The sequence below is a fragment of the Eretmochelys imbricata genome, chromosome 3, assembly GCF_965152235.1.
Source record: "Eretmochelys imbricata isolate rEreImb1 chromosome 3, rEreImb1.hap1, whole genome shotgun sequence".
NCBI classification, from domain to species: domain Eukaryota; kingdom Metazoa; phylum Chordata; order Testudines; family Cheloniidae; genus Eretmochelys; species Eretmochelys imbricata.
Window position 1 is genome coordinate 182,962,510 of NC_135574.1, and position 19,499 is coordinate 182,982,008.

At 41.8% G+C, this 19,499-nt stretch overlaps 2 protein-coding genes across 16 annotated transcripts in view; one reads left to right on the top strand and one right to left on the bottom strand.

Annotated features, from left to right (window-relative positions):
• The window catches only part of LOC144263173 (uncharacterized), a 52,607-nt gene that overhangs the window by 7,089 nt on the left and 26,019 nt on the right, over window positions 1-19,499 (top strand). For 4 of the 10 annotated variants that reach the window (XR_013345745.1, XM_077813912.1, XM_077813911.1 and 1 more), the window contains exon 2: window positions 17,150-17,223. The exons of 4 other annotated variants lie outside the window; for them this stretch is intronic. Coding sequence is in view for 3 of the 6 variants with exons in the window: in XM_077813912.1 (XP_077670038.1) it covers window positions 17,150-17,223 (74 nt within the window). In the remaining 3 variants the exon portion in view is untranslated. Of the gene's footprint in view, window positions 1-2,787; window positions 2,929-13,656; window positions 13,785-17,149; window positions 17,224-19,499 lie in introns of those variants that run through there. 2 more of the 10 variants (XR_013345747.1, XR_013345748.1) reach the window with 2 other exon arrangements.
• FOXN2 (forkhead box N2) overlaps window positions 9,454-19,499 on the bottom strand; it is a 125,424-nt gene continuing 115,378 nt past the window's right edge. For 4 of the 6 annotated variants that reach the window (XM_077813908.1, XM_077813909.1, XM_077813906.1 and 1 more), the window contains exons 5-6: window positions 14,332-14,400; window positions 9,454-13,765 (exon numbers count right to left, since the gene is read on the bottom strand). In XM_077813908.1, coding sequence (XP_077670034.1) covers window positions 13,248-13,765; window positions 14,332-14,400 — 587 coding nt within the window. In that variant the 3' untranslated portion in view covers window positions 9,454-13,247. The remainder of the gene's footprint in view (window positions 13,766-14,331; window positions 14,401-19,499) is intronic. The other 2 variants (XR_013345744.1, XM_077813910.1) reach the window with 2 other exon arrangements.

Consider the following 19,499-nt stretch of genomic DNA (forward strand, 5'->3'; position numbering starts at 1 on the left):
GGGAACAGGGAATGGGGGTAAGGAAATTGGAATCATGTTTTGCTAAGGGCAGGAATGGGAACAGGGACACAGGTGTAAGGCTCTGTGGTGTCAGAGCTGGGAAGGAGGATACTAAGGAAGGAAACTGGAATCATGCTTGCTGGAAGTTCACCTCAATAAACATCGAATTGTTTGCACCTTTGGACTTCGGGTATTGTTGCTCTCTGTTCACGCGAGAAGGACCAGGGAAGTAAGTGGGTGAAAGAATAAGCCCCCTAACAAAAAGCACCTAGTTGGATTTTTAAAAGCAGCTAGGTGCCTAAATACCTTTAAAAATCTGGCCCTTAGTGTTTTTCCAAAACATGTTTACTTGGTATCAGCTTTTTATGAATGGATACATAAGTTTTATGTATTTGATTTAACCTAGTATGTTGCTTATTTGATCTTTTGTCACAGTACTAGAATATAAGTGCCAGATAATAAATATTTGCATGATGCACATACTTAACTCTAAGCATGGAAGCAGTCCCATTGAATGAGTGAACTCAGATTACTCATGTCCTTAAAATTAAGCATATTTTTAAATGTTTGCAGGATTGAGGTCTAAAACAGTATGAGGAAGTTACCTTGTGCAGTAACAATGGTTCTTCGAGATGTGTGTCCCCCTGGGTGCTCCACTGTAGCTGTGTCTGCGCCCGTGCCTCTAATTGGAGATTTTTCGTAGCAGGGTCCGTTCGTCCCACACATGCGCTCTCCCTCCCTCATGGTCCGCCTTGAGGCTATCTAGTGCTGTGTGAGCACACCACTCTCAGTTCCTTCTCTACCACAGAGTTCCATATTGAGAACTCCAAAGTAGAGGGTAGAAGGGCAGGTCATAGAGCACCCCTAGGGGCACATATGTTGAACAACCATTGTTACTGCACAAGGTGAGTAACTTCCTCCTCTTCTTCAAGTAGTGTCGCTATGGGTGCTTCACTGTAGGTGACTCCACAGCAGTATCCCCCATGGGGGCTGGAGCTTTGGAGTATAGTCTGTTATTACAGAGAGTACTGTGGAGTCGAAGATGGCATCTGTCAGGGTTCCCTCCTCACTCTGAACTTTAGGGTACAGATGTGGGGACCCACATGAAAGACCACTAAGCTTATTTCTACCAGCTTAGGGTAAAACTTCCCCAAGGCGCAAACTCTTTGCCCTTGGAGGGTACATTGCCACCACCAAGTGATTTAACAAAGAATCAGGGAAAGGACCACTTGGAGTTCCTATTCCCCCAAAATATCTCCCCAAACCCTTACACCCCCTTTCCTGTGGAGGCTTGAGAATAATATCCTAAACAATTGGTTACAAAGTGATCACAGACCCAAACCCCTGGATCTTAGGACAATAGAAAAATCAGTCAGGCTCTTAAAAGAAACAGAACTTTATTAGAAAGAAAAAAGTTAAAAGCAGCACCTCTGTAAAATTAGAAGGGAAGCTAATCTCACAGGGCAATCAGATTTAAAACACAGAGGATTTCCCTCTGGGCAAAAACCTTAAAAGTTACAAAAAGAAAACCAGGAATACACCTTCCCCTCAGCACAGAAAAAACAAAACAAAAGTAAAAACAAAAAACAAAAGTAAACCAACGCATTTCCTTGCTAGTACTTACTAATTCTAATGCAGTTGGATTGCTTGCTTTCTTGAACTCTCTCTGGCAAGCACACAGAACAGACAGACAAAAACCTTCTCCCCCGCCCTAGATTTGAAAGTATCTTGTCCCCTTATTGGTCCTTTTGGTCAGGTGCCAGCCAGGTTACCTGAGCTTCTTAACCCTTTACAGGTAAAAGGATATTGTGCCTCTGGCCAGGAGGGATTTTATAGTACTGTATACAGGAAGGTTGTTACCCTTCCCTTTATATCTATGACAGCATCAGAGGCCAAGTCTCCGGTGATCACGTAGTGTTCTGCAAAAGTATGGGCAGAGGCCCAACTCACTGTTCTGCAAGTTTTGGAGATAGGGACATCTTTAAGGAATGTGACTGAGGTAGAGATTGACCTCGTGGAGTATATACAGACTCCAGATGGAAACAACAGGTTGCGCCCCTGGTAACAGTGATTAATGCAACCAGAGACCCATTTGGATAATCTTTGAGCCGATGTCGCAGAACATTTGGATCTTTCCGCAAATGAAAGGAAGAGTTTAGGAGACATCCTAAAGTTTACTTGGACAGGGCTTGCTAGCTCTCTTGTAATGTCTAGCATATGCAGAATTGCTTCCCTGTTGTCGTGATGTGGTTTTGGGAAAAAACCAGGAAGGTGATTTGTTGATTCATATGGAAGACAGAGGCTACTGTAGGGAGAAACTTGGGATGCAGCCTCAGTGTTACTTTGTCTTTTTAAAAGACCATGAGTGGCAGGTGTGCCATCAGGGCCGCTATTTCTCCTACGCATCTAGCTGAAGAGATGACAATCAAAAATGCTGTCTTCGTGGACAGGTGGAAGAGAGAGCAAGTCACCCTGGGTGCAAAGGGCAGTCTAGTCTAGTCAAGGCTCTGAGAACTAGATTAACATCTCATGTTAGAGTGGGTCTTCTCACTTGCAGTAAGAGATTTTCAATGCCCATAAGGTATCCGTGCGTCAGTAGGTGGGCAAACACCAAGTATCCATCTACATGACAGTGAAAGGCCATTACAGCTGCAAGATGCATGGCTGCTTCTTAAGAGAGCTCAGAGAGAGTTTTGACTTTAAGGTTAAAATGAGAGGGAGAGACGACAATGTTGAGTTTATGTGCTTAGAATCACACCAAATTTGGAATCACTTCCATTTCTGCAGGTAAATATGCCGAATGGTCAATTTTGGGCTGTGTAGCAACACATCTTTCACCTTGTCAAAGCATTCTTCCTTTAAGTCTTGGAACCAAGAAGGAGTCAAACCTGGAGGTGGAGGACCTGCATGTTTGGGTAAAGAGAGAAGGTGAGGAATGGGGCTGAAGAGGAACCATAGACATAGTGCCATCTATGCCAGGTAGGGGAACCAAACTTGTCTTGACCAGGAGGGGGCAATCAGAATAACTCTCACTTTGTCTCGTTGTATTTTCAACGTGACTTTAGATAGTAGAGGAAACAGGGGAAAGGTGTATAAAAGGTCCCTATGCCATGGGACTGTTTCCCCAGGCTTGCTCTGGAGCAACAGCAAGGACATTTCTTGTTCTGGTACGTAGCAAAGACATCTATAGTCGGGGTTCCCCAAAGTGAGAATATGCGCAAAGCACCTCTGAGTTCAGTTCCCATTTGTGAATTCGTGAATTTGTGAGAAAAGTTTCTATCACATTCTGTATCCCAGATAGGTAGACAGCTGAGATGAGCATGTTTTGTTGGATGCAGCAATTCCAAAGTTTTAGTGCTTCTGTGCAGAGGGAGGCAGATCTGGTGCCCCTTGGTGATTGATGTAAAACATAAAGGTTATTTTGTCCATCATGACCTTTGTGTTCTTGATGAATAGGAGAAAGTGTGCACAGCTCTTAACTCCAACAGATTGATATGGAAGGCTGCTTCTGTGGGAGACCACTTACCCTGAACCTTGATGTATTGTCGATGGGCTACCGAGCCTATTAGGGAGGCATCTATCATTAGAGTCAGCATGAATGGAACACCACCTCAGATATTGGAGGGGTCTTTCCACCAGTTCAGAGAGTGCTTTACAGTGGAAGGTATTGATAGCGGTTTGCTTAGCCTGTCCTTGTTCAGGGAATAGACAGATCTGAGCCGCATCTGTAGACACCTCATGAACAACTGGGTGTGCAGGGTGACGGAGGTGGATGCTGCCATTTGCTGAGCAGCTGTAGGCAGGCGCTGGCCGATGTTTGTGTGCTGTCCTGGACTGTCTCTAGACTTGTGAGGGTGGTAAATATGTGCTCCAATGAACTCCAGTCTCTGTACCATAGTGAGTGTTGATTTCTCGGTTGTAGGCCCAGTTGCGCAAACGTGCGCATGATCATTAGGTAGCACATATGGTGTCCTGTAATGTGGGAGCCTTGTGGAGGCAGTCATCTAAGTTTGGGTAGATAATGCCCAATGTTTGCATGTGTGCTGCTACGCTGGAGAGAAACTTGGAGAATACCCTGGGTGTGGACGAGAAGCCAAATATGAGCACCCTGTACTGATAATGGTCCCGCCCAAAGGTAAATCCTAGGAATCTCCTGTGTGACAGTCATATTGAGATGTGGAAGTAGGCATCTTGTAGGTTGAGGTCTGAAAACCAATCTCCTTGCTCTAGAGCTGGAATATTGGCAGCTAGCATGACCATCTTGAACTTCTGTGCCTTTGTGTATCTGTTTAATGTCCTTAGATCTAGGATGGGCCTCCAACCTCTCTTTGCCTTGGGGATCAGGAAATAATGGGAGTAATACTTCTTGTCCCTAAATTGCGATGTGACCTATTCTATGGCATAACAGGTGATCTGTTTTCTGGCAAAAGAGGTTCTTGTGATAAAGGTCCCTGAAGAGGGACAGGGAAGGAAGGTGCGAACGGTGTAGGGATGTGAATTGAATGGTGTGACCCTCCAAAATAATCTTTAAGACTCATCTGTCGGGGGTGATGTTCTGCCAATTGCTGTGAAAGAGGGTCAGGCGATTTCCGAAGGGACATGGTAGGTGGATAGATGGTAGCTGGTGATGCAAAGACTAGCTTTTGGGCCCTCAGCCTACCCATCAAAAATGCCTAGAAGAGGCAGTAGGAGGGGTCACAAATTGGGATGCTGACTGCTTCCACTTTTGTACCCTGGACCTCTAACGCTGTGGCTCATAGTAGCACTGTGACAGTGGGTACTGAGGAGGTCGTGACCTGTGCTGTGGTTGAGAGCCATATCTTCTCTTTTGTCCCACAATAGATTCCCAGGGAGTATAATGTGGCCCAGGAATCCTTTAGGGTGTGGAGAGAGCACTGGTCTTATCAGCAAAGACCTTGGGCCCTTCCAATGCAAGAACCTCAACCATTGTCTGTACCTCTTTGGCTAACCTGGAAAAGTGTAGCCAGGAAGCCCATCGCATTACCATTGCCATGGAGACCGAGCGGGCCACTGTATCTGCTGCATCCAATGCCATCTGTAGTGCAGTTCTGGTCACTAACTGGGCCTCTCTGAGAATGGACAGAAACTGCTCTTTTTGCACCTCTGGTAAATTTTCAGTGAAAGCACTGAGTTTCCCATAATTAATAAAATCATATTTAGCTTGGTAATTCATGATCCTGAATTTCAGTGTTGCTGACGAAGACGCCTTCCTTCCAAAGAGATCTAGCCTTCTCCAATCTCAGTCATATGGAGTCAACTTGGCGTGGTGTTTCTTGCCACATGCATTAACTGCATTTACTATGATCAAGCTGGGGTGAGGGTGTTGAAACAACAGTTCTGTCTCATTGGGAGGGATGTAGTATTTTTGTCGGCTCTCTTGCAGGTTGGTGTGATGGAGGCTGGTGTCTGCCAGATGATTTTGGCAGGATCTAGACGCAACTTGTTATTGGGAGAGTGATTTTGGATGAGGAGGCAATGTGGAGAATATCACCAGCTTGTGATGTGTATCTGCTCCCTCCTGCAGGGGAATTTGCAGCTCATCCACCGCCCTCTTAGTAAGATCTTGAAAGTTTAAAAACCATCAGCTAGTGGTGGGGTGAGGGGTGGGGGGCATTAAAGCCTCATCTGGTGACAAGAAGGAGAAGTTTGGTGGAGGGTAGCCTCCTTTTTGAGCCTTTCTTCATATCCTTCAAAAGTTTCCTCCTCCTCCGGTTCAGGGGCTCTAGACATGCAGCTGTAGGATAAGGTCTGGTTAACTCTGAGAGAGACATTGGACGCCCATGAAATGTGTGATCTGTACATCATCCCAGGATCTCAATACGGCCACTGGAGAAGGAAGGGCATGGATGGTGAGGGTGCCCAAGTAGGCCTGTACCTAGATTGAGAGTCGGCATGAGGGTGGAGCTGTGGAGGTCCCTGGTACTGTGACGGGAGGCCACGGTGAGAAGCCAGGGAAATAACATCCTCCTGGTCACTGTCAGACATATCAGTATGTAAGGGTGGTGCTGACCAGGGTGTTTGTAGTAAATGGCCCGGTGCCATGGGTGATTCTGGGCTTAGGGATCTGCTTGGTATGGGGCCCTGGTACAAAGTAATGGGGATTTCGATCACCAGGTCCCAGAAATCTTTCAGTACTGTCAACTCACTCAGTACCATGGAGGAGTGTCGGTGTTGAGTGGGACTGCCAGTTGCTTATATGATGAACACTCTGGTGTGAGCAGCTTTGCTGCACTCGGTACTGATGGTTTCACCAGTGCTGGTCTTTCTGAGGTGGTGTGGTCTTTATCTTCTTCAGTAGGAGATGGCACCGCTGCCTTGGAGCCTGAGCCCCTGGTGTCCTTAGGCGTTGTGGCAGAGCAGATAGCGGAGGGACCCTGATGCTTCTGGGTACCGCGCTTCGGAGCCGCTGGTGCCGTTGCTATCGAAGTGGCTGAATGCGCCGAGGAACCCTCTGACTGGCCAAAGACTCTGTTTGGGGGTTTGGAGACCTTTTTCTCGAGCCTTTATGGGGGGAATCTGCTGGTTTTTTTTTGTGATTCTACGCCCTTGGAAATTGAAGGATCTGGGGATGATGTGCGTCCTGGAGAAAGTTCAGCACCAGAGTTAGCTGGTGGCTGAAATGCACTCTCCATCAGAAGGAGTTTTAACTTCAGCTTGTTTTTTTCCCCAAGACCTTGTCTTCAGCTGCTGGCAGAGTGTGCACTTTTGTGGGATATGTGACTCTCCCAGGCACCGGACACAGTGAGAGTGTGTGTCTGCTACCAGAATTGCTTCCTTGCAGGAGAGGCACCTCGTGAAACTGGGGGAGCCAGGCATGCCCCTGGTGGGGTATCAACCTCCAAAAGCGAGCAATGCAAAAGAAAAGTCCACTCTTCTTTTTTGTCTTCTTTCCCTTTTTTTTTTTTAAATGGAAAAAACAGAAAGTCCGGACTAGCTAGCACCCCTGTAGGGGTGATTCTCCCCACTCCCTGAAAGGGCAGGAAACATGAACGAAAAGTTCTTTTTACTTTATTTTTATTCCCAATAGGGGAAACAAAAATTCTAATTATTAAACTAAAAGAGTGCAAATAACTACTATTTTTACTAATGATGCAGATAAGGGACAACTGCTCGCACCATTCAAGACCAAAGGTGGCCACACATTGCTAGATAGTCTCAAGGCAGACCACAAAGGAGAGAGAATGCATGTGTGGGTCAAACAGACACTGCTACCCAAAATCTCTGCGTAGAGGTGCAGAAAAACCTACAGTGGAGCACCCTAGGAACACTACTCGAACTACTAGATTCCAGGTTAAGATTCATTGTGTTAAGAAACTAATAAATCATCTAAGTGTTCCCTTTTCATGATAAATATTCATAATCACACCTTGTATAATGGTTAAAAAGTTGTGATTATTTAGACTGGAGCATAATCTACAACTAAACCCAAGGAAAAAGATCCTGGGAAATTTAAGAGTGAAGTTAAAGTTCTTTTCTACAATACCACCGAATGACAATTATACACACACCACTAATACTTTATATGTAATTGTTGTTTCACCTAAGCTAATTAGAAAATATAAGGAGTACTCTTGTCAGCTAACAGATAACTTAACACTACAGCTCAACAAGCATTATTGGCACTGGGATGTTGTGTAATTTGTGATTTAGAGTCTGAACATCTCTCTTGGTTTACTAGATTAAATTAAGACTCACATTTATTGCATATCACTCCTTTAAAATATCAGAATAAAACATTTCTAAAGACAGTAGAGCTTTAATTTCATTTGTGGGATTTAATAAATTACATGCAGGGAGGAAAATAGAAAAGAGATAAACCAATGTCTGCAAGAGAAAAAAAAATCCATCATTAAGTTCTGGCATTCCTGAAGTTTAGGATGTCGATGGAATCCATGATGGTACCAGACCCTCATAACTCAGAGTATCTCATTAGGCTTTTAAATATAACATTTAGATTCTAGACTTTCATGATGGTGCTGAAGCAGTTTACTCTTAAGCTAAGATCCCATCCTACTATAGTTTCTAAGACCAGTTTCTTTACATGATGTAACCCAAGCTTCTAGTTGATTTGCTTAATGAAATTTTCACATTTATTAGCACAGTTCAAAAATAAAACAATTCTAATCAAAAAAGCAAGCTAGTCTCTTGTAGATTAAAGGGGGAAATATTAAGATGGAGTAAGTTAAATTAATACATTAGCAACTTTGATTTCATCTTGTGGTATGAAGCACTGTCTTAGAATAAAAATGGAACATGCAGTAAGACATTCAATTAGGGAGAGGGGACAATACATTTCAGAGTTCAGGGCATGGATCAACAGGGTTGAATGCATATATGAGAAGCTTAGTTATGGGTGCAGACCACTCTTTCTTTGGGCCTCACCCTATTCACAAAACACACCCCTGCTGTCAGGCAGAGTAAGAATCCATTTTTAATTTTAGTAAGGAGTCAGAGCCCAAAGGAGTAAGTGGTTTGGGACATCAGGAAGGAGAAAAAGGAGTGAGCTACTGCATATTGCTTTGCACAGGGCCCCATGAAAAGTAGGGCATGCCAGAGTTTGAACATCATCATATTGAAAGAAAAATTAGATAAAACTGGAAAAGTACCAAACAAAACAAAAATCACAAACCCTGAGGGGGATATAAATCAATGACCCTTGGAGAAACTGAATTGTTTTATTAAGGAATAATGTGTCTTCCAAGCACTCAATGGCAGTTCTGTGAGTAACTAGCATAGCCAACTGGGGATATTCAATTTATTTCATAATTGTGTGGATCATCTGATTGCTACTATCTGCAAATATTTTTAAAATTAAGTAAATATTTTAAACAAATACCTTGTGTACAAAAGCAAAACGTACACCTCTTGAGCAAGGCATAGCAGTAGAGCAGGGAAAGGGATGAAGTGATACTCATTGCAGTGACCAGTGACCTCAAAATAGTCTTAAATTCCAGAATTTAGGGGTGAAGTTCTGGTCTCAAAGTCAATTAGCAATATTCTCATAATCTTCAGTGGGGCCAGGATTTCACCACAGGAGTGGATTCAGACTGGTCCAGTTATCAAGGAAGAGTTAGACAGACAGTGGATGTTTTAATGTGTTGGCAGAGTTCACTTGAGGTACAACTTATTTCCACATGAGAGTGACTCATAACTAAGCAGAGACCTAGACTGAATTACAAAGATTTTTTTTAAATGGGACAATCCTGTGAGGCAGTGACTTGAATGGGAGTCAAGGGCACTCAGCCCCTCACGAAAACAGGCCCTGTATCTCTGTGGAAAAATAGATAATACTGGGCCTGCTTCCCATTCTTAATGCTGTTTATTTGTATATAAGCCCCTTCAATCACATACATAAAAAATGTGCAGAAAATGACCAGTCACAAACGTTATAAAACAAAGTTTATTCTGCAATGTTTTATATTGAATTGCATCTCTTTGGTAAAAATAAACTTTATAAACATTTTAATTAACAGATGTTAGAATACAAAAAACTAAACTTCTGTAAATTGTCTTTAAAATCAGTAAAGGACTGAACCGGGGGGGGAAGAAGGTGTGTGTAGGAGAAATGGGTTCGGATTGGTCATCTACTGGCAGAGTTATTCTAAATAAACCCAAGACATTTCTTATGCTACATTAGAAAACAAGCTAAAGGAAGTATTTTAAAACAACTCCAGTTGCTTTGATCAGAAAGCACTCTTACAATTTCACTTTTAAATAAATAATAGTTACAATGAATTGGCAATTATAAAATGTCTTATATCACTATATGATGGCAACATAATACTTTAAGTTATGCACTTAGTTTGAAGAAATGTACATTTATAAAACAGTCTTGATAATGGCACTGGCAGTTAGATGCGAAAATGTGCTTTAAGATAATGGCAGGTACTCTACCTTTTCTTTCGATAAATATTTTGACTACCCCATTATTAACATGTATGAATGCTTTGCTTTAACCAAAGCTTTCACTTTTTAGCCTAACAAAGAAGTTGAATGACTTGCAACTTCCATTTTTAAAAGTTGGATTTTAAAACATTTGCTGTGATTTTCACAGAAGCAATAATTTAGTACTGGAATTAGAAAGACTGATTCAGCTTTGTACAGTATTCACATCAGTATTTAATAGGATAGCCGCCCTGATAAACAGGTCTCATACACTTCTTCATTTTAATTAAAAATTGCAAGTGACATTAACGCTTTCCCTACCCTTTTAACAGCTGCTAAAATATAGTTAAACTGACCATTTGGTATGAACTCTTTATATAATGTCACTGAGAAAGCAGTTAAAACACCCTTCAATTTATACTATATACACCATGGTCTAACTCAGACCCCGAGGTGTGTAAGTGAAAGGATATGAAACTATCCGAGGAGAATATAAAAGAAGGGTAATCCACAACTGAACAGTTAGGATGACATTCACATCCCCTGCAGCGGGAGATGTTGAGATCTGAGAAGCAAGAGATTGCAGGAGGACACCACAGCCCTTCTGTCTGCTGGAACACAGCACTGAGATTAATACAAGGACATGTGGGAATGTGGTCAATGGGTGAGTAAAGTAAAGATCCATCTGCCTTTGCACTTGGTGGGGAGTGCAGCACAGACTGTAGCAATGGGTGCAAAGCAGTTGTACAAGTGTCCTGTGCCCTACTACTGCTTGCTCAGAAGGGAGGATTCCAATCCCCCATATCTCCCAGTTCATTCATATAGGTTTTATGTGAAAGGTGCAAATTGCACCCTTAACTTTTTGTTAATTACAGAATGATTTTATTGCTCTGTCTTTGCATATGGAGACTAAAATACATTATAAACTTATCTCCCAATTCTGACACCCTCACTCATGCTGAATAGCACAACTGATTCCAGTGTAAAAGTGGTACAGTCAGGCCCCTATTTAGTATGGAATCTTTATTTTGAAAACATTGATTCTGTTGGGAAATGAAGGATAAGAGTTGAACAGGTCTTACCAAGGCAAACAGCAAGAAAATGGATATGAATACAATTTCCAATATTTGAATATTTAGGGTTAACAGAAAGGCTGTGATTGACTTTATCAGGAGCTTAATACGACACTTATTCCATAGTGCTGAATTTTAAAAAATTGAGATATACAAAACTTAAATGAATTTCAAGGGAATATTAATGATGCTTCTCCATAGTTGAATCATTATTTTTATATTGATATAATAATCATTACTTTTACACTGCTATACTGAACATGTTTTGTATCAAACTCTATTAAAAAGTATATTGGCAAACACTAGTGAAAGAAATGTCAAGCATCAACACGTACATCTCAGTGTTAAGAAATCCCATGTTTGTAATTAATCATTTGTTTGTTTTTCAATTGTGAGATAATTAATTTCACCCATTATCTGATCAATAACAGGTACGGTCAGCTAATTCATTGCTCAAGACATCTAAAGAGATGCAAATGAGATGCAAAATGGAGCACATTTGTATACCATTTTTTCTTCAGTAAAGGTGGACTAGGGCTGTGTGCACACAGTCACAGTGCCAGAGAGACAGATTTCTTTTTTTTTTTCTTTTTACTTTTATGCTTAAAACTAAAAGTGGAGCCCTCCTTAAAGCCACTGGATTTAAATACCAAAGAAACGCTATGTAGATGCTTGAATATCTTGGGGCCTGATCCAAAGCCCATTAAGTCAATTGGAGTATCTCCATTATCTTCAACAAGCACTGGAACAGAACCTTAGAACAGAAGGCCTTCAGCAGCATGGCTGTATGAATACTTAAATTGGAAAGGATAATTATACGGGCAGGATACATGGAGAAACTGACAAATAAGAAAACACCAAACTCTAAGAACCTTGGATCCAAGTGGCCAGAAAAACATCATCCCATTAGTAACAGTTTAGCTTCATTTCTTTTTGTTGAATCCAGCATTGTTCTGGACAACCAAACACTGGACACGGTTCATATATGGGTATACAGTATTTGATTCTAATTCTAAGCCATCTTGACCAACACTTATTGAAAGCAGTAGCTTAACATATGAGCTAAACAGATTCATGGCACATCACACTGCCTCTCAAACACAGGTAAAATGACCTCTGTTAAGTTTTATACCATGCTGAAACATACTTAAGGCATTCTTATACTTACTTATTATTACTGATAAACTTATTCTAACATGTCTGTGTACCCATTTCTTTTGCACAAAATACTGAAAGATTGCCACCATCTACATTAAGATTTAAGCAGTCAAGACTGAGCTTTTTTAAAAAATCCATTACACTCAATTACTATAACATTCTTGTCCACAACATGTTTGGGTTCTAAAGATTATTATTGCAAAGGTGATGAATTTTAAGGAGCTTCACCCCCAAATATGAAGAGACCACCATGAGGCACAGTGTATCCCTAAGAATGCCATGCTATTGGACATACACTGTAGTTCAAAGGAGGCTAAAATGGTAAATACAGCATGAAGCAGAAGCACAGTAATCAGTAGACTTAGACCAAAGTTACGGTAGCAGATATTAAAATGCACAAAGTGTATTTAGAAATTAATGTAATTAACTCAGTTTTCCTAATCTTAAAGGAAACTTTTATATTATGTTTTTCTTAAACATAACCCGAAGTTCTTTCCAGCAGTCATTTACAATTTAGCTATCTAGAATCTCCACTTCATTTGTGGATTGAGACAGCATGAACTTTGTTTTTTAACAAGTATTTTTTACACATGAAAAACAAAACAAAAACAGCAAAAACCTTTAGCTAACAGCTACTGTGTATTCAATAGTTGGGGGAAATGGTAAGTGGCACATGTGCAGTGGCAGCTTCTCACTGTTTGATACACCAGTGAAAGTTATTTGTGTCTTGGAGAGGGAGATGGCGAAATTGTGTCCCCTCACATAGGGTGAAATTCACTCCTATGTGGAGTAGGCCTGCACAGAGGTAAATTTCACCCATAACATGCAACTGAACCTATGCATCCCTCTGTAAATGGTCAAATATTCAATCACTGGTCATCAAAAAGTATACAGTTAGATTTTCACATGTCATGCATCTCTCCCAATTTGAAACGGTTAAATAAAACATTTTCTAAGCAATGATTTAAAAATAAAGGGCCAAACTATAATTAGCATCAAAAAATAAAAAAGTCCTCTTATGGCTTTGATCTTCCTTGTGAAGGATAAAAGTAGAAGAGTATTGCCACACTTAAAAAAAATATATGTATATATTCACACTAACAAGCATTACTATTTTTTCCTCTGCTTTTGACTTTGGGTCTTTGCAGTACTTATTAGGGAACCCAAGCATGTGCTGATTCCAGCCAGGTGGAGCAGAGACCCAGCTGCCTCTTTCAGCTCCTCGTCAATTTCTTGACATAACTCCTTGAGAGCTTTCTTGCTAGGCTTACTTTTGTCAGAGGTATCTACACAAGGTTGTGATGCATAGCCACTGTCTCCAAGAGGGTCGTCTTCATAGTCAATGTCCGTATCCACTTCACTATGAAATCCTTCACTGCCATCGCTTTCTGCATGGCTGGTCTTTGAGATAAATTCATACACTTCATCAACAGAGGACAAGGAAGACATACTGGACCTAGATGCACAACATTGTGAAGCCATGCTGCTAGCACTGTAATTGTGATCCTCCTTTGGATCAATATTAGTGGCTGGAGAATTATTTTCTTGCAGATTTATGGAACTGTGATGATTAAATGCACTGCCATAACTCCTCTTCTTGGGCGCCTCGAGAGGTTGGGCCTTCTCACCTATTGAAAGCAAAGATGTGTAAGTAAGCAAAATAGCTCAAACTAAAATCTACCATCCCAGTCTGTCCGACTGATGTGCAAAGGTTAGATTTCTAAACTGAGTATTTAGTTTACATAGTTTCCATTTAACAAACACTGAATACTAGAAGATCTTGATATTCAGCAAATCCTGAATATGAATAGTAGTGGTAGAGAAGCGGGCTAGAAGTATAGTGTCTCTAACTATGGAGTGGCAGAAAGCAACCAGACTAATGTAAGAAATCAGAAATGGGGTCCCTGTAAAACTGGGGAATGTTGGCAGAAGGGGCTGAATCTGCAGGATGGCCACCCTACTGCCTCCCTACCATTTATAAGCTAGCCACAGAGTTTCTCAACAACTGGTCCGTGGACCAGCGTCAGTCCCCGAGATCTTCCTGACACGGTATAGGAAGGCAGCAAGCCGCTCACTGCTATTGAAAAGGTTGAGAAACACTGAGCTAGAGCATACCTCACTTCTGAAATTTTCAGCTATAATTTTTTAGCTTTCAATGAAGGAAAAAACAACGCGTAAAACTGTTTATGCTTACAGTCTAAAATCCTTTGTTCTATGGAAGTATTTAACAGCATCATTGCAGTAGCAGCATCAATATCAGATTCTGTAAAGGAGAGGTAGCAAAAAGTTAGGTTTCATTCTGGGGTGGAGTGGAGAACAAGGAATCCTGTTAAAAAGTAACAACAGCAACAATAATATGCATTTATAGTTGGACACCCAAGAAATTGGAATCATGTGTCAAAGAATCCCAAATAGGCATGACTGCTGTATGCTTAAAAATTAGCTCATGAGCATGAGTGAATGTGACTCGATTAGAACTACCATTGCAGAACAAATCACAGTGTATTTTAGTGGTGAAACAAATATTATAATGTACATTTCTAATGTACATTACCAGAGCTGAAGTCAAGGAAGAGTAGCCTCACATCAGGCATTTTTCTATACATATGATCAGGCTGCAATGTTATATTTATCTATGAATAATTGCTATTCATAACAATACAAAGAAAAAGATTAGCCATCTGCCACAACAGAAATCTGCCTAAAGCAGCCTTGGAACGTATTCTACAAACTACATGTTTGTAGAATTGCATTAGTTAAATGCAGCACTGAGATTCAACATGGATGAGTAGCATCTTTATATTACTGCAACACAAAGAGCTTTCCTTGCAATATCCATCACGTTACCCACAAGTCAAATGGAACACCCAAGCAGAGATACCAAAGGAAAAAAATTATAAAATTCTTCAATCTACGGAGCATGAAGGTATACAGAATAAATGGGCAATTGAAGACCTAAAAATAATTAGATAAACAGCATTGCTTTAACTCAAAATTACACATGTAGCTGTAGAAATTCTATCCTATGGACAGCAGGGTGAAATCATCAGTTTCCTGAAGAGCCCAACCACAACACTGGACAGTATTGTAAAACCACTAAACTTACTAACTGGAATCAGAATTAGCTGGGTTAGTAATTAGCTCCCTGCTCACAATGAAAGAGCTATTGTTATCATAGAATATCAGGGTTGGAAGGTTTCAGAGTAGCTGCCGTGTTAGTCTGTATCCGCAAAAAGAAAAGGAGTACTTGTGGCACCTTAGAGACTAACACATTTATTTGAGCATAAGCTTTCGTGAGCTAGAGCTCACTTCATTGGATGCATGCACTGCATCCACTGCATGCATCCGATGAAGTGAGCTGTAGCTCACAAAAGCTTATGCTCAAATAAATGTGTTTAGTCTCTAGGGTTGGAAGGGACCTCAGGAGGTCATCTAGTCCAACCCCCTGCTCAAAGCAGGATCAATCCCCAACTAAATCATCCCAGCCAGGGCTTTGTCAAGCCTGACCTTAAAAACTTCTAAGGAAGGAGATTCCATCACCTCCCTAGGTAACCCATTCCAGTGCTTCACCACCCTCCTAGTGAAAAAGTTTTTCCTAATAGCCAACCTAAACCTCCCCCACTGCAACTTGAGACCATTACTCCTTGTCCTGTCCTCTTCTACCACTGAGAATAGTCTAGAACCATCCGCTCTGGAACAACCTCTCAGGTAGTTGAAAGCAGCTATCAAATCCCCCCTCATTCTTCTCTTCTGCAGACTAAACAATCCCAGTTCCCTCAGCCTCTCCTCATAAGTCATGTGTTCCAGACCCCTAATCATTTTTGTTGCCCTTCGCTGGACTCTCTCCAATTTATCCACATCCTTCTTGTAGTGTGGGGCCCAAAACTGGACACAGTACTCCAGATGAGGCCTCACCAATGTCGAATAGAGGGGGACGATCACGTCCCTCGATCTGCTCGCTATGCCCCTACTTATACATCCCAAAATGCCATTGGCCTTCTTGGCAACAAGGGCACATTGCTGACTCATATCCAGCTTCTCGTCCACTGTCACCCCTAGGTCCTTTTCCGCAGAACTGCTACCTAGCCATTCAGTCCCTAGTCTGTAGCTGTGCATTGGGTTCTTCCGTCCTAAGTGCAGGATCCTGCACTTATCCTTATTGAACCTCATCAGATTTCTTTTGGCCCAATCCTCCAATTTGTCTAGGTCCCTCTGTATCCTATCCCTACCCTTCAGTGTATCTACCACTCCTCCCAGTTTAGTATCATCTGCAAATTTGCTGAGAGTGCAATCCACACCATCCTCCAGATCATTTATGAAGATATTGAACAAAACCGGCCCCAGGACCGACCCCTGGGGCACTCCACTTGACACCGGCTGCCAACTAGACATGGAGCCATTGATCACTACCCGTTGAGCCCCACTATCTAGCCAACTTTCTACCCACCTTATAGTGCATTCATCCAGCCCATACTTCCCTAACTTGCTCACAAGAATACTGTGGGAGACCATGTCAAAAGCTTTGCTAAAGTCAAGATACAATACATCCACTGCTTTCCCTTCATCCACAGAACCAGTAATCTCATCATAGAAGGCGATTAGATTAGTCAGGCATGACCTTCCCTTGGTGAATCCATGCTGACTGTTCCTGATCACTTTCCTCTCATGTAAGTGCTTCAGGATTGATTCTTTGAGGACCTGCTCCATGATTTTTCGGGGGACTGAGGTGAGGCTGACTGGCCTGTAGTTCCCAGGATCCTCCTTCTTACCTTTGTTAAAGATTGGCACTACATTAGCCTTTTTCCAGTCATCCGGGACTTCCCCCGTTCACCACGAGTTTTCATAGATAATGGCCAATGGCTCTAATGGCTTTTCCACTAAATATTTAGTGGAAAAGGTTTCTGTATGTCTGTCCTATTCTATGCTATTTCAGGGCATCTTAAATGTATTTTAAGCAGAGGAAAGCAATAAATGAGCCTTTTACAGACATTCTCTCCCTGATCTTTTTTCAGCAGCATAACAGAATCAGAAACACATTTCTCTTGTATGGCGCACGAGTCAGACAAAAGGAGAGCACCTGTTTATGGTATGAGGGTTTCAAAGTGTATGAGGGTTTATGAGCACCTGTTTATAGTATGAGGTTTACAAGGTGTTTCGAAGGTGGGAACCCCCTATGAAGTACCCTGGGTGTCTCACAGAGGGAGAACACATAGTGGGAGTAAGCATGTATGGGGAGTGGTGGACTGTGAAATGTATTGGGAGCAATGCCTGGGAAAGGAACCTTTATGGGGGAGAAGAGAAGAGAAGCTGGCTACTCAGAGTTTTCCCCTGTTAACCATCTGTTGAAGTTTGAACTGTTGGTACACAGCAGCTCATATGGCTCTTTGTTTTTCCTGATGGCAATACTATTACTAATTATTATTATTAAATGAACAGCTATCATCCTTAGACATGGGAGTTATATATTTACATTTCAAGAGGAAAATAAACTATCACATTGGGTCAAATTTCTCCATGACCAGTGATGAATTCAGCTTAATTTTTAGGAAGAACATAGTCATGTTTGGGATCACGTATAACAATTTGGATAATTACTAAGATGTCTATGCATTTACAAAGCTTTTCTTAGAATTCACTTCACAGAAGGCCCTGAAAACCAGCCTGATACTATTTCAGGAAGGGGGGGATTAAGCTTCTGTTTTCAGTGCTAACTATAGAACATATACATTTTTCACTTAAAATACATTTCCCATTTAAAATGGGAGAATGCTAAAACAAAATTCTGTACAGTCTGCCTACTGCTCATGAGATTTTTATTCTTTTCCTTTCCAAAATGATGCTGGCAGCAACACAACCACTGAATTTACAGATCTTATGAAACCAACAGACAAAAAAAGTTGTGAACTATTATTTTGCTCCATTATCTTGATCAGGAAGTGAAATGTTCAGAATTATCACTTGCTGCCAGACATTTTCTTTTAGCATATGATATTGGTATATAAAAACCACTTTATTAAATTACAAGGAGCTATAAACATTAGTTCAAGACAGAACTACCTGCGAGCATGGTTTCTGCATCTCAGTACCCCAGTGCAGAACTCATGAGTTGCAGTTCTTTCTTTCACCTTGCAAGCAGCTCTTCAGGTCACCACTAACGTATTTTGGCTTGCTCTGTCTTGCTGCAATATACTTTCCCAAATTTATGCTTCCCCAGCACCATGGCTAAAGAACACACTAAAAGAAGTCTTCAGTCTCAACAACAGCTGCCTCCTAAGACCCAGGGAACACTAATGGCTTGCCTCTAAAAGAGAGGATTTTCTGAACTGTTGTACAATATGTAGAAATTCAATTAGAACTGATACAAATCCTTGATACCCTTGGTGCATCAAATTGGAATGACTAAAATCAGAGGTGATGCATTGCGGGGGAGAAAGCGGGGTCACATGCCCCCCGCCCCCAGACTTCTCTCAGAGTTTGTTTATTTTTGTGGGGGAGTGGGTCAAAATATGTCATCCCCCCATCAACAGTTTTCATTGTCTCTTACTAGCAATCCCAAACCTGTATTCGGCACATCAGAACAGTCATTTAAAAAAGAGTGAGATACAGAATTCTATTCTACAGCAAGCCCTTGGGATACTTAGAGCAAACATGTCTATCTTTTATTCCCTAGAGCAGAGGTTCCCAAACTTGTTCCGTCGCTTGTGCAGGGAAAGCCCCTGGCAGGCCAGGCCAGTTTGTTCACCTGCCGCGTCTGCAGGTTCGGCCGATCGTGGCTCCCAGTGTCCGCGGTTTGCTGCTCCAGGCCAATGGGAGCTGCTGGAAGTGGTGGCCAGTATGTCCCTCGGCCCGTGCCGCTTCCTGCTGCTCCCATTGGCCTGGAGCAGTTAACCGCGGCCACTGGGAGCCACAATCGGCTGAACCTGCGGATCAGTAGGTAAACAGCCCGGCCCGGCAAGGGCTTTCCCCGCACAAGCGGCGGAACAAGTTTGGGAACCACTGTGCTAGAGAAGGTGCGCAGAAAAGGCTCAACAGCTGTTCAGCAGACAGGCAAGGAAACATCCTTTGTACAGCATCATGAGACAACTAAAAACCTGGTTTGGATGAATGGAATTTAATGCTGCCTGCTGATAGCTGATCTATCCTCAAAAGTCCGGACTAACTTTTCTGGTGGTCTGTGGTTGAAAATTAAAACTAACCTCCCATTTCATTTGCCTAAAGCCCCCCACAGAACTGAAAAAATGGATTATTTAATCTGCCCCAGTCTGCTACATCACTAAATTCCTGCTTAGATTCTATTAAGTCAGTTGTGCCTCATACTGGAATTTGAGACGAGCACTTAAGGTTTATAGCTAAAAAAAAATT